Source organism: Choloepus didactylus, chromosome 24 (assembly GCF_015220235.1).
Source record: "Choloepus didactylus isolate mChoDid1 chromosome 24, mChoDid1.pri, whole genome shotgun sequence".
In the NCBI taxonomy this organism is placed as follows: Eukaryota; Metazoa; Chordata; class Mammalia; order Pilosa; family Megalonychidae; genus Choloepus; species Choloepus didactylus.
This window is the reverse complement of record NC_051330.1, coordinates 16,513,483-16,540,717: the sequence shown is the minus strand read 5'-3', so window position 1 is coordinate 16,540,717 and position 27,235 is coordinate 16,513,483. Positions and strand designations below refer to the sequence as shown.

At 39.5% G+C, this 27,235-nt stretch overlaps 1 protein-coding gene across 1 annotated transcript in view; it reads left to right on the top strand.

Annotated features, from left to right (window-relative positions):
* The window catches only part of LOC119519918 (solute carrier family 22 member 3-like), a 111,734-nt gene that overhangs the window by 41,589 nt on the left and 42,910 nt on the right, over positions 1-27,235 (top strand). Inside the window, exon 2 of the mRNA XM_037817665.1 lies at positions 26,188-26,291. Within this exon, the coding sequence (XP_037673593.1) occupies positions 26,188-26,291 (104 nt within the window). The remainder of the gene's footprint in view (positions 1-26,187; positions 26,292-27,235) is intronic.

Here is a 27,235-nt window from a genome sequence, read left to right as displayed (position 1 = left end):
TTAAACCTTTTTTGCCCCTCATTTCTTTCATTACTGCCTACTTTTTGTTTAGTTGATCTTGTATAATGAACCATTTAGAATCCTTCCCTATTTCCTTTTGTATATATTTTCTAGATATTCTCTTTGTGGTTTCTATTGGGGCTTAAATTTAACATCCTAAATCTATAAAATCTCCTTGAATTTGATACCAATTTAACTTCAGTAGTATCCATAAACAATGTTCCTATACCCTTCTGCCTCCCCCCACTTTATGTTTCCCTTGTCCCACATTGCATGTTTATACGTGTTTATATATTTATAAATATAGATTATAATCATTTTATCAATCATTTTTATTTTAGATCATGTAGGAAGTAAAAAGTGGAGCTACAATCTAAAAATACAATACTACTGACATTTGTATTTACTCATGTAGTTAACTTTATCAGATATCTTATTTCTTTATACAATTTGAGCTACTCTCTAGTGTTCTTTCCTATTAACCTGAAGAACTCCCTTAAGCATTTCTTATAGGATTGGTCTCATGATGACACACTGCTTCAGCTTTTCTTTATCTGGGAATGTCTTAATCTCTCCCTCATTTTTTTTTAATTGAGATTGTTCACATACCATACAACTATCCAAAGTTCCAAACTGTATAATCAGTTGCCCATGGTCCCACCATACAGCTTTGCATACATTGCAATTAATTTTTTTCCATTTTTTAGAATATTTTCATTACTCCAGAAAAGAAATAAGGACAAAAAAAAAAGAAACTCAAATCCTCCCATACCCCTAACTACCCCCCCCCATTATTGATTCATAGCTTTGGTATAGTACATTTGTTACTGTTGATGTATATAGTTGGCAATAAATATTTATTTTTTCCTATATGCTCCTCTATTATTTACTTCTAGTTATAGTGTCATACATTTGTTCTAGTTCATGAAAGAGATTTCTAATATTTCTACAGTTAATCACTGACATTGTCTGCCACAAGATTCACTGTTTTATATACTCCAATCTTCTAACCTCCAGTTTTCCTCCTGGTGACATACGTGACTCTGAGCTTCCCCTTTCCACCACCTTCACACACCTTTCAACACTATTAGTTATTTTCCTCTTTCCTTCTGGTGTCCCACATTCTCCTAACCTTCCTCTTCCAACCATACTCACAGTCATCTTTGTTCAGTGTACTTACATTGCTGTGCTACCATCACCCAAAATTGGGTTCCTCACCTCTCATTCCTGTCTTTTTCTATCAGTCTGTAGTGCTCCTTTGAGTGTTTCCTGTAGAGCAGGTGTCTTGTTCACAAATTCTCTCATTGTCTGTTTGTCAGAGAATATTTCGAACTCTTCCTCATATTTGAAGGACAGATTTGCTGGATATAGGATTCTTGGTTGGTGGTTTTTCTCTTTCAGTGTCTTATATCACCCCACTTCCTTCTTGCCTCCATGGTTTCTATTGAGAAATCCTCACATAGTCTTATCAAGCTTCCTTTGTATGTGATGGATTGCTTTTCTCTTGCTGCTTTCAGGATTCTCTCTTTGTCTTTGATGTTTGATAATCTGATTATTTAGTGTCTTGGTATAAGTCTTTTGAGATCTATTCTGTTTGGGGTATGCTGTGCTTCTTGGATCTGTAACTATATGTCTTTCATAAGAGATGGGAAATTTTCATTGATTATTTCCTCTGTTATTGCTTCTGCCCCTTTTCCCTTCTCTTCTACTTCTGGAACACCCATGACAGATACATTCATGCTCTTCATGTTGTCATTCAATGCCCTGAGACGTTGCTCATATTTTTCCATTCTTTTCTCTATCTGTTCTTTTGTGTGTAGGGTTTCAGGTGTCTTGTTCTCCAGTTCCTGAGTGTTTTCTTCTGCCTCTTGAGATCTGCTGTTGTGTATTTCCGTTGTGTCTTTCATTTCTTGTGTTGTGCCTTTCATTTCCATAGATTCTGCCAGTTGTTTTTTCAAACTTTCGATTTCTACCTTATGTTTGCCCAGTGTTTTCATTATACCCTTTATGTCTTTTGCTGATTCTTTCCTAAAGTTTTTGAATTGATTTACCATTATTTGTTTCAATTCCTGTATCTCAGTTGAAGTGCAAGTTTGTTCCTTTGACTGGGTTATATTTTCATTTTTCCTAGTGTAGGTTGTAGCTTTCTATTGTCTAGGCATCTGGTTTCCTTGGTTACCCCAATCAGGTTTTCCCAGACCAGAACAGCTCAGGTCTTAGAAGGGGGAAATATTCAGTATCAGATTTCCCTGAAGGTGTGTCTTAGAAGATTGACACACCCTCTGAGGCCTCTAGCTGCTATGCTTTTCCTAGCCTGCCCAGCAGGTGGCACCTGTCAGCCTGTCACTCCTGACTGGTGTAAGGAGGTGTGGCCTGTTTAGTTTCTGTTTTGGCTGTTTCCCCCTGGCTCTGGGGTCTGGTCTGAATGAGAGTCTGGTAGTACTGCTGGGCACTACCTCCTTCCTCTTAGGAAAGATACACCCCCTAGGGAGCTATTATCTGCATTTAAACAGGGTTTTTGTCTCCCTGGCTCTGCTATCTCCACCCTTGTCTGGGTCACAGTGCTGCAAACTGAAAATGGCTGAGACTTTCTCCACTGAGCCCCTCAGGTTAAGAGAGAGAAAAAGGAACAGAAAGCCCCCTTTCAGAGCCAGTCCACAGACTTCCAGTTTCACTCACCTGCCAGAAGTAACACCTGGTCTTCTGGGCTCCCACTCTTGGGACAGTGAAGTCTCTGGCTCTTTAAGATCAGTCATCACTAAAAGCCTCTGTCTGCTTCTTGGGGATTTGTAGCTTGTATTGAGCAATCCACATTTTTTAATTAAACACCAGTTGGAGCTGGACTTAGGTATTATTCACTTGTTCAGAGTGTGCTGCTTTCTACTACAGCGAGGTTTTGCAGTTCGGGCTGGTGTGCGGGGAGGGGGCTCCCAGCTCAGTTCCGCAGTTTTTGCTTACAGATTTTATGCTGTGATTTCAGGCATTTCTCCCAGTGCAGGTTGGTATACAATGTGTGGACAGTCACGGTTGTCCCCCAGCAGTTATTCCAGATTATTTACTAGTTATTCCTGACTGTTTATTAGTTGTTCCAGAGGGACTAACTAAGTTCCACTCCTCTCTATGCCACCATCTTCTTCTCCTCTCTCCCTCATTTTTGAAGGACAGTTTTGCCAGATATAGAATTCTTGGTTGACAATTTTGTTCTTACAGCACTTTAAATATATCATTTCACTGCCTTCTCATCTCCATGGTTTCTGGTGAGAAATCAGCCCCTAATCACATTGAGGCTCCCTTGTACATGATGCATCGCTTCCCTTTTGCCACTTTCAGTATTTTCTCTTTGTCTTTGTCATTCTACAGTTTGATTATAATGTATTCTGGTGTGGATCTCTTTGAGTTTATCCTATTTGGAGTTCATTGAGATTCTTGGATGTTTTATTCATGTCTTTCACTATATTTAAGAAATTTTCAGTTATTATTTCGTTGAATATTCTTTGTGCCCCTTACTCTCATTTTTCTTTTTCTGAAACTCCAAAAATGTGTGCACAGGCATACCGTAGAAATAGTGCAGATTCATTCCCCAACCACTACAATAAAGTGACTATCACAATAAATTGAGACACATGAATAGTTTGGTTTCCCAGTGCATATACATGGTAATTTAAAGCTGTATATACCCCAGAAAAGGTCATGTTCTTTTAATCCATTCCTGTGGGTGCAGACCTATTGTCAGAGGGACCTTTTTGAGTAGGTTATTTCAATTGAGATGTGATCCACTCCATTCAAGGTGGGTCTTAATCCTTTGACTGGAGTAATTTATAAGAGGACAAAACATACAGAAGAGGAGATGAAATTAAGAGAAACTCCCAGAAAAGAAGAGCATCAGAGAAGCTGAAAAGGGGAGCCACTTAAGCCAGAAGCTGAAAGCAATGAAACTTGGGACAGAAGGACCAGCAGATTTTGCCATGCGCATACTTCAGGTATCTTCCATAGTGGCTCAGGGCTCCAAAAGTGTGTTCCTGCTCAGAAGGCAAAAACTTCATTGCCTTTTATGACCTTGCCTTTAAAGTCACACTGCACCACATCTGCTGCTTTCTACTTACTACAGGATATCACAAACCCTGCCCAGATGTGTGGGAAAGGGACCTAGACTCCACCTCTTAATGGAGACATGACAGGGTTCTTGATGAGCATCTTTGGATCTGCCACAAATCCCAATCTCCCTCCTCCCTCCTTGGAGGCATCCACGTATGAGGTGGTTTTCCGGTCAATTTTTTATCATTTTCCTACATGTATAGGAATCTACATGAAAGTCTTCTTACAGCTCCATGTCTTTAAAAACTAGTCACTGGGAGCCATGAAAATCCAATGTTAAAATTAGGTATTGTTAATGCTCTTAGGTTATTTTATTTATCAAGCTAGTTTAGAGGAAATATGGTATTACTAAAGCTGTATGTATAACTTATTTAATTATATTATACTTCCAGCTTTCTGATACTTTCTTGTCATTAGCAATAAATATTCATACCTTGCTTTAATGTAGCACTTCACAGTGCTTAAACTACACTCTGCATATATTGTCTCAGTTGATGTTTTATGGAAATAAAATATAACAAGAATTTTAAGACTATGGATTTATACTTTGTGTGAATCAAATAAAATAATGGATTATAAAATGCTTTGTAATTGTAAGTGCTACTAAGATTCCCTTTATTGTTAAGTCTCACAGCCAAATTTTGTGGTAAGTTAGTTAGATACTGCAATCCTGTCCTACACTTCCCTTCCTTCACATCTTTGCTGATGCCTCATTTCTGTGAGTCTAAATCCACCCAGTTCTTCAAAGCCTGACCCAAATGCTGCACCTTGCTTTCCAGTTTGGAGCAGATGTGGGTAAGGAAGAGCCACAAGACAGAGAAAGTCCTGGCAGCGAGGAGGCCTGTCAGGTTGGGCATCAACCTCAGGTTTAAGCATTGAGCTATTAAAATAAATGAATGCATGCCTTTTATCTCACCTTTAACCAAAAGATAGAACACACAGTCACTGAAACCTTGGTGGGAGTGTCTTTCTCCAGAAATGTATCAAACCAGCTCTGGACCTTTGATGGCTTTGTTTCTCTATTTTCCCAAAAGAAGTGGAGTGGAGTGGAGTTTCAGAAAAGCCAGATCTTGCCTCAGTGTATGTAACCAGAATCACTGCCTTTCCAAGATGCCCCATAGGTTCCAATGTAATAAACAGAGTTTTACGAATGGTCTATTTTCCTTTTGTGTAGCCCAAATTTGAGCCAAGAAAAAGACAACAGCCAAGCTGACACTCTTTCCTAGAACTTTCTCTCCTTTTCAAAGCAAACATAATTTTAAGACCAAGATGCATAATCCTTGCACTCAAGAGCTTGCACTTTTTTTCCCAAGCAATCAATTCTAAGAGCTGGTCAATATGAAAATGCTAGAGTAATGCTTGAAGAGAAAGAGAAACTTTTGTGTTATACCAGTTGCTGTAAGTTTAGAGCAAGCATGAGGCAATATTCAATTGACAAGAATATGTTGGAAGTAGTCCACTTCCTAAAAAGGGATGAACTCCTGAAGTCTATTTATTTAAAGAACAATAACAATGGCAACCTCAAAAAAATCTCAGAAACAAGAAAGCTTTAGATATTTGCAGCCCTATTCATTTATCCAAGTAAGATTATTTTAAGAATTATCTCTTGAGCCTTCTTAAACAAAGCGTGTATTTCCAGCAATTTTTAAAACTGGCATTATTCTTACCTAGCTGCAGGGGTTCAGAGGACCTGCTGTAGTACTGGGTATATTTGGGTGTTCAAGGGTGTGGATCCAAGTGTCAGATGTTCTGAGTTCAGTCTGCCCCCCCCCAATTAACTAGCATTTAACCTCCAATTAGTTTCTTAATCATGCCAAATCTCAGTGTCCTTATCTGTAAAATGAGGATAATTGTGTCTACCTCACCGAGTTGTTGGAAGAATTCAACAAGCTTGTGAATTAATCTATAAATTAATCTAAGTCCTGGCCGACAGTAAGCACTCAGTAAATGTTAGCCATCAATAAAGACAAATTTTAAAAACCAGACTTTAGATTGGAAGCATTCCATAGTACTTACCATAATGCATCATCTGGGTATTTATTCATCTAAACTCCTAGATGTGTAGAATATAATTACCAGATTATTGAAGGGTGCTCCTTCATTGCACCCTGCTTACTTGGCTAATGGGTGTTAAGGAAAATAGCCCTGAATAGCACCCCTTTGAAGCCCTGTCAGGCCTTAAAACAGGGTCTTCATGAACTCTATGTACATTTTTTTGTTGTTTCAATAGTTCCAAGCAATCATAAAGAAAACAATTTGATTTAAAAATGCCTTGAGAAGTAAATACTTTCATTGAAGGACATTGCACAGCTGTTAATAATTTGATCTCAGGTCCCATGACAGACTAGAATGGCAATCCTGATGTCAACTTAATTGTGTCCCAGAGCTGGCAGAAATGAAGTGCATCCCAGTTGTGAGAAGGGAACTGGCAAAGCTGTGAAAGCCCATCCTTCTAATACACTCACCTCCTGGGCAAGGACAGGTTGGAGTAACTTAAGGACTTTGAGAAAGATCGTTTTGGGAGCAGGGATGCAAGAAACAAGGCCTTTCCTTCAGTGGAACTCTTCAGAGTTGAATAACAAAGTTTTCTCTGCACTTGGGGTCAAATAATTATCAATGCTTGTCCCGACAGAGAAATGCTTGTAAAACTAGGATCTCCAGGAGGAGCTCAGTGATCCTATTGTTCCAAGCTTAGTCTGGACGTTCTTGATGCTCTCTACCATAAAACCTGGCCAAAACTCTGAAGATGAAGCAGTGTGTCCTTGAGTCTCTTTTCCTGATCCTAATCAACTGGAGATGTTATCAGAACAGTTCTATTGTCAAGTCCCACTTCTTGCTCTCAAACATAACCATCAAATGAACACGAAAACAAAGCAAATGGGAACACAAGACACAGAGGATGGGATCATCTGCCTAGATTATTATGAAAACTTAGGTTTGGTTCAATGATTTTTGTTTAAATGTTTGATTCAATTCACCAGTTTTAGCCTTGTGGTAATCAGTTGACTAATTCTGACAATACTTTCGGTTTTCTTATAGGTTTATTTAATGCTCTGTTTCTTCTCTAAAACTTTTCATTGTGTAATTGTTTCTCTTCTGATCTTAGAATAATTATGTTAGTGATATGAATAGCCTGGTGTTTGTGTGGTGTTTTACACTCACTCCCTGTTCCCAGAATCATAAAATACTAGAACGGGAAAGCCCGACTTTCCAGATTGTCTGTTCAGTGTCCCCTCATTTGATGTGGGAACAAAACCAAGGCTCAGTAGATTTTAGAATGACACGTCAAAATCAGAATGGAGGTAATAGGATTAGGATACAGTTTTTTAATATTCTTACTGAAATCAGTGATTTTCAGAAGTGTAAAAGAGACAGACACATGCTAAACTCGGAAAATACCAAACATTTAAATTCTGAGGGCTGGTTTTTATATTCCGAAGAAGTTGATTTTTATATGGCACAGTGGGTGATGTTTCATCAGCTTGTCTCTCCATGTCATAAGAGTGTGTTTTTATTAGAAAATATGGGTTTGGCAAACTTTAGAAGGTGTACATGTTACTCCATATTCTGACCAGATTACGAAAATCTTTTGCAACCATGGTTTCCAAGTGGAGAAAAAGTGTTAGCAATGATTTTAAAAGACAGAAACTAAAATTTAGTAAGATGTGATGATCTCATTCTCCACCCTTGGTAATGTATATCGTGACGTCTTTGACATAGCAAGATGGTGGACTTCTAAGAGGGAGAAATCCTGGGAAAGGTTTCTGTAGTTATACAAGACCCCACATCCTTCCCTCACCCTTGGGAGGTGGGAAAGAGGGGTCCCCCTTTCCCTCCAAAGACAGAGAGAAGGTCTTGCTTTCATTTTCCTCAAAAGAGATACTTAAATACTTACACACTGATGTTCACAGTGGCTTTGCTCACAATAGTCAAAAGGTAGAAATAATCCAAGTTTCCAACAACAGAAAAGTGGATAAGTAAAATGTGGTTTGTACATACAATGGAATTGTTTCGTCTCTGAGGCTGCTTAAGTAAAAACCATGAAATGGGTTTGCTTAAGCAATGGGAATTTGTTAGCTTATGGTTTTGAGGCTGAGAGAAAGTCCAAATCAAGGCATTGTCAAGGTGATGCTTTCTCCCTAAAGACAGTGTCATTCTGGGGCTGACTGCCAATGATTCTTCTCTTCTGGGTTTCATGGATTTCAGCTATTTACTTACTGTGGCTTTTTCTCTCTGAATTGCATTATGCTTATAAAGGAGGGACTCCAGTAATAGGATTAAGACCCACTCTGAGTGAGCTGGGTCACACCTTAACTGAAGTACCCTCATCAAAAGGTCCTACTTACAAGAGGTTCACCCCACAGGAATGGTTTAAGTTTAAGAAAACTTTTTTTCTGGGGTACACAACTCCAAACCATCACAGGAATATTATTCAGCCACAAAAAGGAATGAAGTTCTGATACATGTGACAACATGGATGAACCTTGAAGACATGCCAAGGCACAAAAGGACAAATATTGTATGACTCCACTTATATGAAATATCTATAATAAATAAATTCATAGACACAGAAAGTAAGAGGTTACCAGGGTTTAGGGGGAGGAGAATGGAGATTTACTGCTTAAGGCTGAAACTAAGTTTTGATAATGCATCGTGGTGATAGCAGCACGGTGTGTAAATGTAATTAATGTCACTGAAGTGTACACTTAAAAATGGTTAAAATGGTAAATTTTACTTTATATATGTATGTTATAATTTTAGAAATGTAAAAGAAAGGGATCGTTTCAGCTCATGAAGTGTTTTGTGGGATTTTTGTTTTGTTTTGTTTTTAGTTTTTAATAATTTTCCTGGAGCCATTTCTCTCTACATTGACACCAGCCTACAATCTGAATAGCTTGTAGCATTGTTCCTACACATGGGGCCTTAAAATCTGGGAAAGCTGCTGAATTTTACTTGGTCTGTATTTGAGGAGAATTTGTAGTACCAAAAATATCCCCTGGTGCTGTTTTCAAAATGCCAACTAGATGTGATGGAACTACTTTTTGTACCAGTAAAAGTCCCAGAGTCTCTTTCTTCATGATAGATTGATTTGGCAGCTTCCCTTTTCCAAACCAAAGAGACATAAAAGGCAACTAAATTTTTTTTTTCATTATTGATATTGGTTTTAAACCTTCAAAAGTTCCTAAGGATATACATCCTGTGAGTTTTCTTTTGAGTTTGAGTACTTAAAATTATCAAATACCTGTTCTTGGCCCATTTTCATGCTAATTGTTGTGTGATTTCAGTTACAAACCAGCCCCCCTGTGTAATTGCGGGAGTCACAAGAAAGCAAAGAACCTTGATTCATGATCTGTACTTGTCATTTTCTTTTTCTGATTTGTATCTCATTATTTATCATCTATGTTCACAAATCATGTGCAGATAAGTATGTCTAAAATTCATATGCTATGTTGCCAGTTTTTATTTTTCCCATCTCTGGAACAGCCTTGTCTCCAAAATATTGAGTCATTTTTATATACTTATAGTGTCCTTTTATAAGAGTCTCCAACTTCTAATTATTTTAGGGGATTATTATCATGTAAGGGATACAAAACCAATTCTGAGACTAAACTGTGATTACTTTAATCTAGACAGCTCGTCCATCTTATGTTTTAAAAAGGGTTGAAAAACTTTGTGGGAAATAATGAATTTCTATGGAATGTGCTCATGCATATTTATTTTAGGAGGTTTATGTAAGAGTTTTACAAAAATATCTGTAATGTATGTAGATTATCAAATTGTTTTAATATAATATTTTGACTCTTTTGGAATAAGATACAATATAAGAAAAAAAGATATAAGAAGGTTTGCAAACAACTGGAAAAGTGTTATTGAAATTATAATTTAATCTTTTTATCCCAAATCATTTTTCTTGCTATAACTGGACTATATTTCACAATTCTTAGAGATTTTAGCATTGGTTTTAAAAATAAAGCTTGCAGTGTATTTCTATAATGGTGAAAAAAAATCACCTAATTCCTTCTCCAACATAAAGAATTGGTTTAAGAATTATGGTCATACATACAGTGGACTGAGTGCAGCCATTTAGAGTGATGGCATGGAAGAAAGATTCACAAATCATATGCACAGTTTATAAAATTATAATAGATATAACCTTATCTTTGCAAAAAGATGTAAATATATACATCTGTATATCCACATAAAAGTAGAATATGCGTATCTGCATGCAATTGGAGGTGATTGTAATGATTTCTGTTGCTTTTCTTCTAATTCCTGTACAGTGACCATGTTACTTAAATAAAAAGAATTTTTAAAAATTATGGACACAGATCTTTTAAAAATATTCTTTTCCAGCTATTTAATCTGATAGTACAGACTGACAGTGTTGCGCTGAAACAGTTTTTTGAAACAAAAACAAGGGACATGTAGTCTAAGAAGTAGTGAGTTCTCTTTGCAGACATAGGAAAGCATTACGGAACTGGGAGTTTTCTGGAAAATTCAGGGAATGTAGTCACAATAAAGATGCTTAACTTCCAGAACTAACCAAAATAGAAATCCATGAAGGCTGTAACCGAAATAGAAATCCATGAAGGCTCTGGTACATAAGCTATCGCCAGTTTAGTGGGTAAATTTCACCAAGGCCTTGAAGAATGAAGGAATACGATTTTATCAGGTAGAGAAGAGATGGAAAGATAAGTGTTCCTGACAGAGACAGCAGCTGGAAACCCAGAAAGGTAAAAATGATTCAAATAAGGGCACACATGCTAGTGTAACTAAGACAATGAAAAGCTTTGGGTGATAAGACTAGAAAAGAGTGTCAGGGCACTATAGGAAGGCCTTGAAAGCTATGATAAAATGCCTGAGCTTTATTCTGTAAAAGTCGGGGGCTCCTGAAGATTTTAATCAAGAGAGAAGTAATCTTATTTCTGAGGCAAAGAAATACAAAGAGGCATTTGTCCTTAATACCACACATAGGAGCTGTAATTACTCTAATGTAGATTGTTGCTTCAGTCATATCTCATGAAAACAGCTGTTTAAGGGTCTTTTATCCCTACAGTCTCTACATTGATGCAATATTTTTGAAAATCTTATCAGCTTTTTTTTTTTCTTTTTTTTCAGCATCTACCCTGAATCCTGAACCTGAACTTTGGGTATTAGGCATTTGGCTGATATTGTACCAAAGAAGCCAACTACTTTTTGGGATGAAAGGCTGACTTTGGTTTCTGGGACTGAGAATATTGGCAAAAAATATGGGTTGGATCTTCGGCAAGACTTTAAAACAGTATCTTTTCAAAAAGGAAATTAGATGAATATACTGTCTCAAATACTAATAGTCCAAAATTACCTGAGACTATCTTTAAGGTATAGCATATAAACAGAAACAAACATTTTTATTTAGAGTAAAAAATAAGTAGTTTAGAAGTCTGTTTATTTTCTTAAATTATGCATTTTTAAAACTATCGAGAGTAATGCTAGAAATCTCTTATTAGCAAAGAGATTATTGCAATGCATATTTCTCAGGCATCATTTTTCTATCAATTTGGAAAACTGAACCAGAAAGCCACTTATTGTATTAGAGTCACCAGCAAAGAAAGCACCAGAAATATCTTAGCCTCTGAGATTCTAACTTCAGACTTGGTGGCAGTAACATTTCATTTGATTATATTTCCAGTGAGTTCAGTGGAAAGGAGGGGATTTTAAAAATTGAAAATTCAAAAGAATATTTTCATAACAGTAAGAGTTGTTTAGTCCTCTTAATAAAATAAAACATTTGTTTTGGTATTATGTTATAGTCTGAAAGTTCATTTCATGTAATTTTTAATTAAAAATAAAATTTGGCAAAGGACAATATTACTCTACAGGGTATTATGTCATTAGAGCCAAACTAGGCTAGTTCCCAATTTTGTCCAACTTGACTTGCCTTGGAAAAAGAAATAAAAATCCAATTCACTTATTCGCTTATTAACTGAGTGCTTTCCCCAACCTGTGAATAGCTTGGGTGGTAGAAAGCTGAAGCTCTACTGGTTGAAGACATCAGAGGAAACAGCCATGGAAAACCAGCTGGAAACTAGGAGAGTGAGATTCCCTAGAAGCAAAAGAACCATAGAAAGGGTGAACCCCAAAATCTGAATATAAATTCTTCCAAAATCCAACATCCTGTTCAGCCATAGGGAAGTCACCTCAGGCCACGCTAAAAACAGTTGCTGCTGGGAGGTATAAAATTGGACAGAGTTATCAGCTGTGCATGTGCAGAATGTTCAGAGTTTGCAATTTGAGTCTACTTAACTTTCTACCAGAACATAAAACCAACAATCCTCAGAAAAACACAAAAGGGTTCAGAGTGGCTGACATGACTATTATCTGCCAGCCTTAGGCTCTGTTCTCTGACATATCAAGCCACTAAGACACACAGAGAAGCAGGAAAATGTGGTCATGCTTAGGGGAAAAAATGGCAATCAATAGTAACTGCCTCTAAGTGGGTCTATACATTGGATTGATTAGCCAAAGACTTCAAGGCAGCTATTATATGCATATTCAAAGAATTAAAGGGAAGGTGGTCTTAATGAATGGTTAGGGAATCTCAACAGAGAAATGGAAAATATTAAAAGATGGAAATTCTAGAGCTGAAAAATACAATAATTGAAATGAAAAATTTCCCTAATGGTGAACTTGAAGATGGATTAATAAAAATGACCCAATCCTGAGAAGAGAAATAAAAAAGACTGGAGACCTCAGGGACCCAAAGGAACAAATCAAAGGATTCAGCCCATAAAATACAAGTTCTTCCATGTTCATTAAGTCTCAGATCATATAGTGAGGGCAATGAGTGAGGGCTGCATTATGCCACATTTATGAGTGTTGGATTTGTTAGTAATAAGAACACATTTGCCTTAGGTATTATAGGATTTAAACTGTATCTAAAAAGAGGTTCTGCATTTGTCTTGGTGTTTTCACATTTTTAATAATTTCCTAAATTCCAAGAGAAACTAAATACTGTCTGAAAGACTTTTAAGAAGACAATCTTCCTTCCCCATCCCCGCTCATCCCTGATTTCCCACTAACAATTATTTCAAACACAGTTGTCAGGAAGAGTGCCCCACTACTCTACATCCCAAACCAGCCTTGGATTAATAATTTGATCTGCACCTGGAGACCCCTTTTCCTTCCTTTCTCCTTGCCATGCTCATTATATTTCCCTGCACGAAACTCCTTCCCCATCCTTCTAATCTACAGCTTTACATTCATATATAATGTCTTTTTTATCCAAAGTGGATATAGTTATACATATTCAATGCAAAAAAACAAAAGTATGAAAAAGAAATCACCTCTAATCCAACTGCTCAGAACTTCTAGATAACTTAATGTGTGTCTTTCCCTTCTGCCATTTTCAGTGCATATGCATAAATAGACTATTTTACACTAATGAAATTGTATGCACTTTTGCAATCTGATTTTCATTTTTACCTAAATGTGGATATCTTTCCATGTAGTTAAATATAGACCAATAACTGACAGGACAGCAGAGAAAGCTGAGTGGGGGATCTAGGAGAAGGATGGAGAGAATTTTGGGAGACAAACATCAAAACAAGCAGACTACTACTCTAAAACCCAGGGAACACTCAGATATGTCTACAAGCAAGGGGCCATCTGGGGCTGAACACAGAAGAAATGCTTGAAAGTATTTAAGGAACCAGTTAGGTGCCCGGTTCCCCTACCCAGACCCAGTTAGGCAGGCAGTTGCCCTTCCCTGATCTTGGACAGAAGGCTGCAAGTCCTCTGTCTGGGGAGTTTGACTCAGACCGATTCTGAACTCAGGAACAAACAGCAGGTCTAGCTGAGGACATGGTGAGGCCTGAGCTGGAGGTTGGTGCTATGTGAAAGTGCTTGCTGAATTCTGACTCTGTTTTCCTTCCACTGCCTGCTGCTCCACTCAGATTTTTCTTGCACTCAGAGAATTTTTCTATTGGTCTAATCTAAACTTCTCTCTCTTTTCCATTTCCCACTTATAAAAAAAACACCATTTGCACCTTGGACCTCTTCTCTGCTTTCCTTCTCTCAGATTTCTCCTGCTTTGTCTTTTTCCTCTGATTTCTGAAAAAAAGAATCTTCCCACTGGTATTCTAGGTCACTAACTCCCTTTTCTCCAATATTCAGTCTGCTCCTCACTGCCTCCATTGAGTTTATTTTGTTTGTTTTTAATTTCAGCAATTATGATTTTAATCTGCAACAACTCCTTTTTTGCTGAATGCTCCTTTTTCATAATTGACTGCTCTTATTTTGTCAACGAAGTAGTCTCTTACATCTCATTGAAACTATGGATTAGGGTGTTTTTACTTTCTGATTTTGCACTAGCTATTTTATGGAGAAGTGGGTGCTCCAAGGGCTCAGGTTGCTCCTGTTTTGAATTGCTGAGTCTTTCCCCCAGCCTGGTGGTTTTCTTCTACTTATATTTATAGATGACACACAGTTTGTTCAGTACTGGTGAGCTGGATTCTGGTGAAGGATCTGTAGTGCCTGGTCATTTCTTTCAGTTCCTATTTATTGTAATTTTTCTCTGTTTGGGTAGAATAAGGATGGGGCTGCAGCAGGCTGTAGGCGATATCCGTGGGTTCCAGGAGTTTTAGCAGGTTCTCTTTTTGGATGTTTGACATGCTACGCCCTGCAGCTGCTCAGCATCTGACTTCTATAGTCTGCCCTGCAACCCTACAGAATCCTCCCAACCCAGACTCCTTCCAGACTAGCTTCTTCTCCTTTCAGTCAGTCCAGGAGGAGTTAGTGAAGGAGAGTAGAGAAGGGGAGGGAGCAACTTCCTTTGCTTGCTTCCCAAACAGGCTTCTTTACCTCTGGCAGTTTGAGAGGCAGCTTGGCAGTGCTCACCTGGTTTGGCTCATCCCTGCACTGCTTTCTGTCAGAGCTTCCTGAGGCTTAGATCCCTGGGCAGGATGCTTCTCTTGTTTGAATCTGTGGTTTGGGATTTTATTATTGTATTATGTCATATCATATTACATTATATTATTATTCCATTCAGTTGGCAATTGGGAGGGCAAAGAACCCGTAAATCTATGACCCTTGTCAATTTAAAGTCAGCATGTGTTTCTTACATCTAATCCTTTATGTTTCTTACATCTAATTTCCTCAATGCATGTTCTCAACTCTTTTGAACCCAGTCCCTTTTGAGGTAGTCATTGGCATTTCACACTGCCCACTCCCTATGATTTGCACCTCTTTGTGACTTGTGTGTGTGCATTCACACGTTACCCCATGCACGCTCACGTATGTATTGAGAATCATGAGCATATAATGCACAACGGCAGAACTCGTCCATCTCTCTTTGAATCTTGTATTTTACAATTTATTCCCCCCTCCCTGTACCTTTCTCATCAATCCCTTTATTTCATTCTCTGCCTTCTAGCCTGCCTTTTTTATCCCCTGAAGCCTGACCTTTTCCTCTCCATCAATGAACAGAAGAGGTCATGGATGCTATAGGAGATTCATGTCTTAGTTTTAAATTGCGTTCCTCAAATAAAATTCTTTATTTTGGGGGTGTCTCATCTGCAAGATTATCTTTATTTTAATTCTTTTGTGCTTATCATTCTAACAAAATCGTATAAGGTATACCTATTTCTTTTCATAGCCCAGTTTCCCTAGAAAACAGAGGCAGATTTACATGTTCAGTCTTTACTGGGTGGTGCAGTCCCAGTCTAGCAAGAGTGAGGATAAAAGGGAAGTGAGATAGAGAAAGAGACAAATCAATACACAGTGGCGCATACTGAGCAAGTCCCAGCTTCTGAAGAACACAGCTGGCTGCTCAGCCTCATACAACGTCACCCAGGCAGACTATGCAGAACCACAACACCTGCTCTCCCAGAGGGGCCAGAGTTGGCAAGAGTTCACCAATACTTCAACCTCAAAGTATTTTGTGGTTGTTCTTGTTGGTATTTGGGAGTATCTCATTAGACTAGAGTCTATTGAGAGGAGAAAGAAAGAGGAACTCATCTGAAATTTATGTGATGGCTCCTTCTTGTCTCCTGTCTTAAAGGCACAGTTTTGCTTGTTGCTAAGCTGTCACCTGGCCCCTTCATGTACCCACCAGGGAAGCCAGATCCTTGCTCCCAGTTCTGCACTTTGCCGAGTCCAGTCATGATGGAAGGAGCCAGAGCCCCCATGTGCCTGGCTGGTTCCAACCTGGGCTCTGGGGCTGCTGTGGTTCCTGCACAGTGGGCACCATGGAAACCACGTCCAAGTCCAGCCCTCTTTGGGGAGGCTGAGGCAGGAGCTGTGGGAGGAGGTAAGGCTTGGTGGCAACTGTCAAGTCTTTCCACTGAGCACGTGGCCAAAGTCCAGGTCATGCAGAACCAAAAAAATATGGAGAGATGCACAAGTGAGGCTAATACAGTTTTATTCTGAGCTTTGCAGATTGGCAGAGCACAGCAAATGGGAGGGAGAGAGCGGCAGAAACGAAAAGGAGCATACGAGAGGAAGGAGGCAGTGCGTTAATTGCTTTTTTGCAAGTGAGCATTGGGTCTGTCCTCAGTCTGTCTTTCCAAGCCTGCCTAATTTTTTTACAAGTGCTCACCATTATGCATATGGCCAGGGTTCCCCAATGATCCGCCAAAGAAGCGTTCCTTATGAAACAAATTCAGGCAATCTCGGCTGAAGCAAATAGATTTCTTTACTACAGAACTTCTCAGATCCTTCAAAATGCTGATGTAAATTGAAAGTCTCCATCCAGAAAAGAGATTTGGGACAACATTTCACAAATGTTTGATTTACCCACCCCAATTTTTTGGAGGACTTCAGTCTCAACTGAAATAACCCAATGAAAGAAAGGTCTCACCCACAATACGTGGGTGCTCTAGACTTTTCTGACCATTTTCTCCCTTCAAAACCTGTCTTAGTTTACCAGGGCTACCTACAGTCACCTACAAACACCTACTTGATATTCCTGCTGAAAGTTTTCAAACTCGTTTTACACTTCCTTTATTAATATTCTGGTTTTATCTTAATATCCACATACTTCTAAGCTTACATTCCATATATTTATTTGCAATGTAGAAATTGGGAAAACATGTAGTTTACTCTCTATGAAGTGTACTTTACTCTCTTAAAATTGAACAAAAATAAACATGAACCACTGATAAAATGAATTATAAGTGAAGCGATTTGTCCTTGTTAATAAAGAACTTAGAACAATGATTTACTTAAACTAATGGGATCCCAGTTTTCTTTTGAGATTATATATTACTTTTGCATTGCTTTCAAATCATGGAAACTCCAAGTCTGGGTCTAGTTATAATATCTAGAGCAGCAGAGATGTATTTAAGCTAAGTGTGGTAGGTAGAATTCTAAGGTAGCCCCCATGACCTTTGACCCCTGTATTATTCCTATGATCACATCACATTAAATGGTTAAAGGAATTTTGCGGATGTAGTTAAGATTACTAATTGGTTGACTTTAAGATAGGGAGAGTATCTGGGTGGGCCTGACCTAATAACATGAGCCTTTTCAAAGCAGAGAGTTTTCTCTGTCTGATCGCAGAAGAGGAAGTCAGAGAAACTCAAAGCATGAGAAGGACATGCCTGTGCTGGTTTTGAGGATGGAGGGGGCCACGGGGAAAGGGCCTGATAGTGTCCTCTGGGAGCTGAGAATGACTCCTGACCTACAACTAGCAAGAAAACCAGAATCTTGGTCCTACAACCACAAGGATCTGGTTCCACCAACCACCTGACTGAGCTTGGAAACAGATTGTTTCTCAGAGCCTCCAGGTGGGAGCTCAGTGTAGCCAACACCTTGGGTGTGAGACACTGAGCAGAGAGCACAGCCAATGCCTGCCCAGACTTCTGACTTACAAAACTGTGAGATACGTGGGTGTGGTTCTAAGCCATTAGAACCAAGCCATTAGGAAACCAACGCACTAAGTTTGTCTACAGTGTGTTTTAGTTTGCTAAAGCTGCTGAAATGCAAGAACTGGGTTGGCTTTTATAAAGGGGATTTATTAACTTACAAGCTTACAGTTCTGACACCTTTAAAATGTCCAAATCAAGGCATCAACAGGCAATGCTTTCTCCCTGAAGTCCAGCTACCAGCAATCTTGGGCTCCTCTGTCACATGGCAAAGCACATATTGGCGTCTGCTGGTCTCTGCTTTCTCTTCCGGGTTTCGTTGCTTTCAGCCTCTGACTGCTCTGTCTGTGGCTTTCTCCCTCAGCTTCTGTGTCTTTCTCTCTGGATTTCATCCTCTCATAAAGGACTCCAGTAAGAGGATTAATACCCACCTGGGGCATCCTCAACTGAAATAACCCAATGAAAGAAAGGTCTCACCCACAATAGGTCTACACCCTCAGGAATGGATTAGCTTTAAAAACGTGATCTTCTGGGTTCCATTCAGCTGCAAACTGCCACAAATGCCCATGCGTTCTTTCAAGAAGCCTATAGCAGTATCCCTTGGCTTTTCTTGGAGGTGGCAGCCATATGTGTCAGTGTCCAATTAGAAAAACAAGAATTTAAACACTATTAAAAACTAATTTAATAATATTAAATTAGTTCTCAAATTTGGTTCTCAAATTTTAGTGTGCATCAGAATCACCTGGTAGGCTTGTTTAAGGACAGGTCGTTGGGCCCCATCTCCAGAGTTTCTGATCTGATAAGTCTGAGGCAAACTCCAAGAATTGCAGTTCCCACGAGTTCCCAGATGCTGCTGCTTCACGGAGCACACTTTGAGAACCCCTGTGTTATGTCATTAGACTTTCTTATGAGAAGAAAGATTTACTAAATTGCTCTATATTTGTAACTCTATTTTAATTGCTTGTTTTCTAGTAAAAATGTTTCTAGTAAAATTCCGATAGGATGCATTTTGTTGCGAGCACAACCTCTGATTTAGTTGTCTTTCTACATTATTTTTCTGAATGCAATCATTTCCCTTTGAGGACTGTTCTCTAAACCTCCTTATTCATTGTTTTTCATTTTCTTAGAAATAAGATTTATCAAAAATTATGGATATATTATTTGGGGGTATAGCTGAAGGATCCAAGAGCAATTATTTGTAACAAGAATAAACATTATTAAAATAAAGATGTTACCTCATTGTGGATATTTGCTAAAGACCAAAGGTGCAAAGTAAGGTTAATGACAAAGCCCACTACACCTTAGCAGTTAAGGCACGCCCCGCTTCGGCAGGTGTGAAACCTGCATTAGGCATCACAAGAATCCGGCCACATGGAGCTACAGGGAACTTGCTGTCAGTCATGCTAAGCCAAGGAGAGGTGCCAAGGAGCAACAATCCTTTGTGCCTTCCAAAGAAGTGAAGATATTAGACATTTGCTGACTGCAACAGTCATTTTGACCATCTTTCCAGAACATTCATTGTCAGGAGATATGATGAAGTATCCAAGATTATAGACTGGAAATCTCCCTTGGTTAAAAATCATGCATTCAGGTTCTTCCGTGCAACTGTTCTTCAATCATGAGCCCTTTTGTTTAAGTCTTATAGTTTGATGTTGATTGTCTTGTCCCACTTCCTTGGAATGACCGACTGAGTGATCCAATCAGTGAACAATAGACTCATGCAGAGTCTGTGGCTCTTTTATTTAGTTATTTTTAACTCAACTAAATGGCACCCCTCCTATCTGGTGACTATAATAGGTCAGATATTTGTTCCTTCTCTACCCGTTTCTGTTCAGTGTTGATGACACTCAAACACAGATGGTCAAAGCTGGGCTGTGGTTTCAGTTCCTAAATCGTGCCCTGGTTTAGCACAGGGGCTCCGTTTCTAGAAAAGGGCAAACCTCAGTGTGGTGCTGGGTTTGTGGCTACAGACTCTGGAGCCACAAAACTGATTCCTGGGAGACCCTTGCCTATAGGCCAGAGTGACAAGACCTGCTGTTACACCTGGCTGGATTGGCCCAGGCCCTGAGGACTGGTTTGTGCAGGGAAGTCCCACAAGCTTTCTCCCCAGGGTGAGAAGCCAGGTGGTTCTTTGCTTCTAGATAGAATTGCCTTAAATCAAGGTGGTAATTCAGGGTGGTTAGTTCATGAAAAAGCAGTAACTATGATTGACAAGTAATTGTGCCTTCTTTGCATTTAAAATAAACACTACTTAAATGCACAGTTTTTTTGAAAGAATCTTCCAAAGTGCACAGAGTCATGACTTTAAAATAGAATGGTCCAGTCAAAATTATCGTAATCCCTGTATTGAGCATCCCATAGCCTCAGTTCCCTAGAAAGCACAGTCTGGGGCAACAGAGTTCAGATACTGATTATCAGGAGTTGCAATCCCAGGGAAGTGAGGCAGAGAAGGAGGGGGAGCTAAAGAAAGGGGTGCAGCACCCAGCTGGACCCAGCTGACACCAAGAAGCTATAGGAAAGGATGGCCTCTCTGCAGAGTCATGGAGGGGTGGGGAAGTGGGACATCTGATCCGCTGACTCCCTCTCATCTCCCATCTCTCAGCTCCTACCAGTCAGTGTCCCCCACAGGGCAGAATCCCCTTTCGTGTCTGGGAGGTGTTGTCAGGCCTTCTCTGGGAGAAACCAGAGTCTTTGTGTGTCCTCTGCAGCCGCTAAGCAGGTATACCATGTCTCCCATCCATGAGCCTTCATGCTGGGCTCCCCGGCCCGAGGCAAACAGTGACAGCTAGACTGCACAGGCAGAGAAAGATGGGAGCTCTCTCTGGGATGCCCCAGCTTGGAAGATTTTAACAGCTGGGAAAAGCTAAGAGAAGACCTTGGCTGAAAATTCTTCAGGAGTATCTAATGAGGCTAAAGTTGCTTGTACTTTCTGCAAAAATGAAGCAATGTAATCCTTTCTGCGTTACATAAACAGTTGCTTGAGTCTTTTATCAGATTGGCTTTATGCTCATGCCAAGGAGAGCAATTCTCTTTGTATAAAAGTGACTTTGAAGAGTAATAAGTAACAGAATGGGAACACATGGTTTAATGTCTCTGTGTGTGGACACTCTGAAAAAAGAAAAGAGAAGATGCCTCACTGTTGTAGATAGATTGCCTTAGGAGAAAGACATAAATTTTTGTGTCTTTGATTCAGACTTAAGTAAATTTTTAGTGACCTTCCCGTTGACAAGATGTGGCTTTTAGGATTCTTTAGGAACTGAAGGAGATTGTTTTCAAGCTTCTAGTCCTTTTATTTTAGGCTAAAGGCCTCAACCAATGCACCTAAGGCTTCAGCGCCTGCTGAAAGGTAAATCTGCAGCCCAGAGCTGTTGCAGCAGTGGGCAGGGGCCAGCGAGCTAGGAGCTGGTTGGGAAGCTCAGTCTGCAGGAGGCACAGTCTGCCCCCCACCCCCACCCCATTCTAAGGCCAGGCATCAAATGCAAGCTCTTGAATCCTTGCATCTGCAGTATTTGTGGTACTGGAAACATAAGTGTTGTATTTGAATGCATTTATTTCTAGCTACATAATCTGTTTAAATTCATTTATTTTGTACTTTTCAAAGAGGATCTGTCAGGCAGAATCTCAGTCATTAAAACAGAAACCAAGTGTTCCAGTTTGCTAATGCTGCCCATTAAGCAAAACACCAGAAATGGATTGGCTTTTATAAAAGGGGTTTATTTGGTTACACAGTTACAGTCTTAAGGCCATGAAGTGTCCAAGGTAACACATCAGTAATCGGGTACCTTCACTGGAGGATGGCCAATGGTGTCCGGAAAACCTCTTTTAACTGGGAAGGCATGTGGCTCGCGCCTGCTCCAAGTTCTGGTTTCAAAATGGCTTTCTCCCAGGACGTTCCTCTCCAGGCTTCAGCTCCTCAAAAATGTCACTCTTAGTTGCACTTGGGATGTTTGTCCTCTCTCAACTTCTCCAGAGCAAGAGTCTGCTATCAACGGCCATCTGCAAACTGTCTCTCATCTGCAGCTATTCTCTCAGCTCCTGTGCATTCTTCAAAGCGTCCGTCTTGGCTATAGCAAGCCGCTCCTTCTGTCTGAACTTATGTAGTGCTCCAGTAAACTAATCAAGGCCTATGCTGAATGGGCAGGGCCACACCTCCAGGGAAACCATCCAACCAGAGTTATCATCTACAGTTGAGTGGGGCGCATCTCCATGGAAACAACCCAATCCAAACGTTCCAACCTAATCAACACCAATACGTCTGCCCCCATAGACTGCACCATAGAACATGGCTTTTTCTGGGGGACACAATACATACAAACTGGCACACCAGGCTAGGTATTTTAAGCAGGGAGGGAGTTATTAAAAGGATTTGGATGGTAGACTCCTGCAGAGCCGTTAGGTGGTCTGTCCTGCCCTGTTCAGCTGCAGCAGATGCCTGCACCTAAGAAGCCTGCATCCTTTGGCCACAGGTTGCCATGCAGGGGTGGCAAGCCCTGGCTGACTCCTGCAGCCGGCACTGACAGGCCTACGGCTGTTGGAACTGGAGCTGCTGCTGCTGCCAGAAGCAGGTCCCTACCACCGTCTCCTGCCCTCTGATCTTGCATCAACCCCGTTTTCTGGCAGAACCTAAGCAGAGCCCTGCAAACAGGGAGTCTGGGAAATGTAGCTTCTATACTTCCAGCTGCCTGGGATGCAGAATGCAGAGGACAGATGTTCTCTGACCTTTAGTACTTTAGTAAGTACATAGTACTTTAGAAAATGTTATCATAGAGCTTTAATCATTTAGGCACTTATTTTAAATTAATTTTATTGTAATATGAAGTATGATTTGCGGTCGCAGTTGATTCGTCTGGGGGGGGGGTGGCGGCCGGTTGCTGAACCCTCGGCTCTCGGCGTTGCTCGGAGGGTACCGGCGGCGGGGGCTCTTTCCCGGAGGCGAGGGCGAGGCGGGGGACTGGGCCCGGTCCCCGGCGGAGGCGTGCAAGGTGTGGAGGGCGGCGAGAAGGAACAGGCGGGACACGTTTCTTTGAGGGTGAAGAAGCCAAGAGAGTTTATTAGGGGTGAGCACAGGTTATATAGGCTGGTAAGAGGGTGGGGGTTGTTACAAGCTAATGCTGAGGGGATAAAGGCTAGGATTGGTTCTGAGAGGGTGCGGAGGTTAGGATTGGTTCTAAGAGAGCACGGAGGTTGTTTGAAAAGGGGCGGGAGTTGCTCTGGCAACGGTGTCTGGCAACAATGTATGCGCACTGGTGGTGATGGGAGTTGCACTGGCAACAGGGAGTGTCCGGGCAAGATAAGGGGGTGGGGAAAAGGCGGTTCCCTCCGGCAAGCCTCCCCTAACGGTGGTATTTTGGGTGAGGAAATGGGGCCTGCCTCCGGCCTCACTTTCCCAGGCCTGGGGGGCTGTGGAGGGCACTGTCGCCCGTGCCCACCACCCTCCCCAGGGGCTGATCAGGTCCCCCAGCCCAGGCCCGCCAAGTTGAAGCACGTAATCAGTGTCCCGCAATGATTAAAGTCCTTTTTGGTTATTTCTCTTGAGGGAGAGTGAAAAAGATCATTCGTTTTGTATTAGAGAATCTATTGTGGGTTTAAGAATATTTGAGGGGTGTTTTAATTCATGCAATTCAAAAGCAGCTGAAAAAGTCACTTTAAAGGAGAGCTCTTTTGCTGTGCCTTGCTGTGACATCTGTGAAAGGCTTGCATTGTATCTTTCTGCTAGCTAACCACTCTTTGAAATACAGCTGGATGAAATCAATTCTACTGTTTGGGTTTTTATATTTGACACTGGTTGACACTTTTCTAAGGCAAAATGTTAAATTTTCTCAAGTAGTTGCATAACTTGTTTGCTTTCTGGGATTTTATGTGGTTTTATTTTCTTTGCACTCTACATATTTTATTCCAGTGGGAAATCATTTTGGATAAATAATCGTCTCCAAGTTTACTTAAAATAAAACTGTATACCTTGAGATTTCAGCACCTAAATTGATAACAAAACACCTTTAAATTAGTACAATTACTAATACTATGCATATATATGCATATGTATGTAAAGCTTTTTACTTCTTTAATCTCAACTAATCTTCTCACCAACTCTGTGAAATGCACCAGCCACTATTACACTGATTCTTTTTTTTAGCTGTATTAAGTGATGGGCCATTAACTGTAGCAGTAAGACAAAAATAAATATGGGTTTTTATTAATAACTGTGACAATTTGCTTATGAATATTTATTTATGTAATGACTTAATTGCTATTCCAACAACCTTGCTCTCCTCTTCACACTACATTCTAAAGCAGTGGTCTAAAACTTGGGTATGCATTCCAACAGAAGTATGCCAAGACTATCTGTGGGGTTCAGGAACTTGGATATTTTTAAAGGGGTCAGTTTTCAGATCTTCATCACCCATAAGATATGCTTATGACAAGGGAGCAAGTCCCTTCCTATAAATTGACCTCTCAATTTACAAAAGGATTCATACCTCTCTCCTATCTTACTATGGTGCAGTGACTTGGGGTTTAAAAGGCAGTGGGGGGCGGAGGGGTGGGGAGCCTGTGGAGTACCAAACTGTGGGGTGATTTAAAATACTGGTTCTGGTATTAAGAAGTAATTAAGAAAGAAAGTAAATGAACTCTAATGACTTGTTGATTCAACTGTTTTTTTTTTTCTTTTATCTTTTTTGTAAGTCAGAATTTCCAGTTCTTCCCTTACAGCAAAATTATAAGGGAACTTAAATGATGTGTCAGCTAACAGAAAATTAAAAATAATTTTTGATGATAGATCACTATGTAATTTTGGCTTATAACTTGGAAGAAGGTCAAAGAATTGGGTAACACTGCTATAACAAAACTCTTTCCATTCACATTAATTTATTTATCCAGACAAGATTTCTTGGCACATAAATTTATCAAAATGAAAAACAGGAGTAGAACTGATGTTGTGCCAAACTCATTCTAGTAATTAATATTCATCCACAGATCACATGAACTAACTGGAAAAACACTAAGCCTCTCTTATAATTTTCTGGAAATGGAAATGGAAATTTCCAACAAAATTTTATTCCAGAGTAATAATTTATTAAAACTCATGTCTTACATTTTTATCAATTATATCCTAAAAGTAACTAATTGAAACCTAATTAGAAAAAAAATTCTAATATTTAGAGACAAGGTCACAGAAACTTTTTAAAAAATTAAATATTAGTTTATAGACAGAATTTATTACTCAGAATAGGATGATAAGGTCTTCTAGTTTGCTAATGCTGCCAGAGTGCAAAACACCAGAAATGGACTGGCTTTATAAAAGGGGGGTTATTTGGTTGCACAGTTACAGTCTTAAGGCCATTAAAGTGTCCAAGGTAATGCATCAACAACTGGGTATCTTCACTGGAGGTTGGCCAGTTAACTGGAAGGCACGTGGCTGGTGTCTGCTCCCAGGTTGCATTTCAAAATAGCGTTCTCCAAAATGTCTGCATCAGCTTCCAACAGCCTTCTTCAAAATGTCTGTCTCAGCTACAGCTCCTCTCTCGGCTCCTGTGCATTCTTCAAAGTGTCTCTCTTGGTTATAGCAAGCTCCCTCCTTCTGTCTGAGCTTATATAGTGCTCTCATAAACTAATCAAGGCCCACACCGAATGGGCAGGGCCACACCTCTATGGAAATTATCCAATCAGAGTTATCACCTACAGTTGGGTGGGTCGCATCTCCATGGAAACAATCAATCAAAGAATTACAACCTAATCAACACTAATACATCTACCCACACAAGACTGCATCAAAGATAATGGCATTTTGGGGGACATAATACATTCAAGCTGGCACGTAAGGTAATCAATAAAAAATTTTCTACATAAAGTATACTATGTTAGGATAAAAGTATGTGGGAATGAAAATAAGACTATAAAGAGAAAAAAGATTGATGTAAAATTTTAAACTGTTAAAGAACTTGTTTTTAATGGATGACAGTAGGTGTCAAATCACTGTGGTATTTAGCCTCTACTAGATGCACATAAAAGAATCATATGTCAGTATTTATAATATGCTGGAAATCACATCCTTTGCAGTTATTTAAACTTGCAACGAAAACATTTGTATGTCAATGTAAAAATCAGGCATGTGGGAGGAAGCTTTTTCAAAATTTCTGTAAGAAGTATCTCAATAAAAATGTTTAAAGATCATTTTCCTATACAGAAGATAAGGTGCTTTTGGGATAACAATTTCAGCATGTCTCCTGTTGTGTCCCCTTTGTTTTCCCAGTTTAACCTCGTGTGTGTCAATGCTTGGATGCTGGACTTCACTCAAGCCATCCTCAACCTGGGCTTCCTTGCAGGAGCTTTCACGTTAGGTTATGCAGCAGACAGGTGTGTATCGGGTAGAATAGCACGCTTGTATCACCATAGTACAACATATGCCATGGAGATAAAATGTTTCATGTTAATATTAGAAGAATATTTTTGCTAAATGTGGGGAAAAAGTTTATTTCCACCATTCATGACCTTCATACTTGTTTGGATTGACTGATTTTTTTTTCTTCTTAAAGAACTTCACCTTCTCATGTCTTTAGCTGTACAAATGGATGGTGTTATTCCCAGAGGGTCTGAAAAAGTCTAAGTGAAAACAGAGACCTATACGGCTGTGCTACAATGGTTGGATTAACAGATGATTGTTCCGGAGAGCTGCAGAATTGATTACATGTGTGTCAATAATAATTTGCTGGTTATGGTTTGATTCATTTAGTCTCAATGCTGCAGTCTTAAGGTTTGCCCATTGCAAATTTGTCTCAATTTAAAAAAAAAAAGAAAACTTTGTATTTTTTCTACAAAGTTTGAACTTTGCAAAAAAAAAAAAAATGTTTTTCCAAAGAGTATCAAGGAAGGTTTATCTATTATTTTTAATTTTTTTACAGTCATCATGATGTATTCTTGCCAAAAATGATGCACATGATTCTCATTCTAATCAATCCACTAATTTAGATACCAATTTATAGAAAGTATCTGAGACAGAAAAGTATGTTAAAGAATACATGGGATTATAAACAGCAAAACGTAGATAGTGGGAAACCACAAAAAAACAAGCCAGTTTCTTTTTTTATTATCATTTTTTAAATTGTGGAATATAACATATATACACAGAAGTGATAACTTTCCAAGTGCAATTTAACAAGTAATTAGAGAGCAAATTTCAAAGGATGTTATTGGTTACAGTTCCACAGTTTCATTTGTGTCCTTATTGTGAAGTATAACTTCTATGCAAAAAGGTAATATCTTTCAAAGTATGATTTAACAAGCAGCTATATAGGAAATTT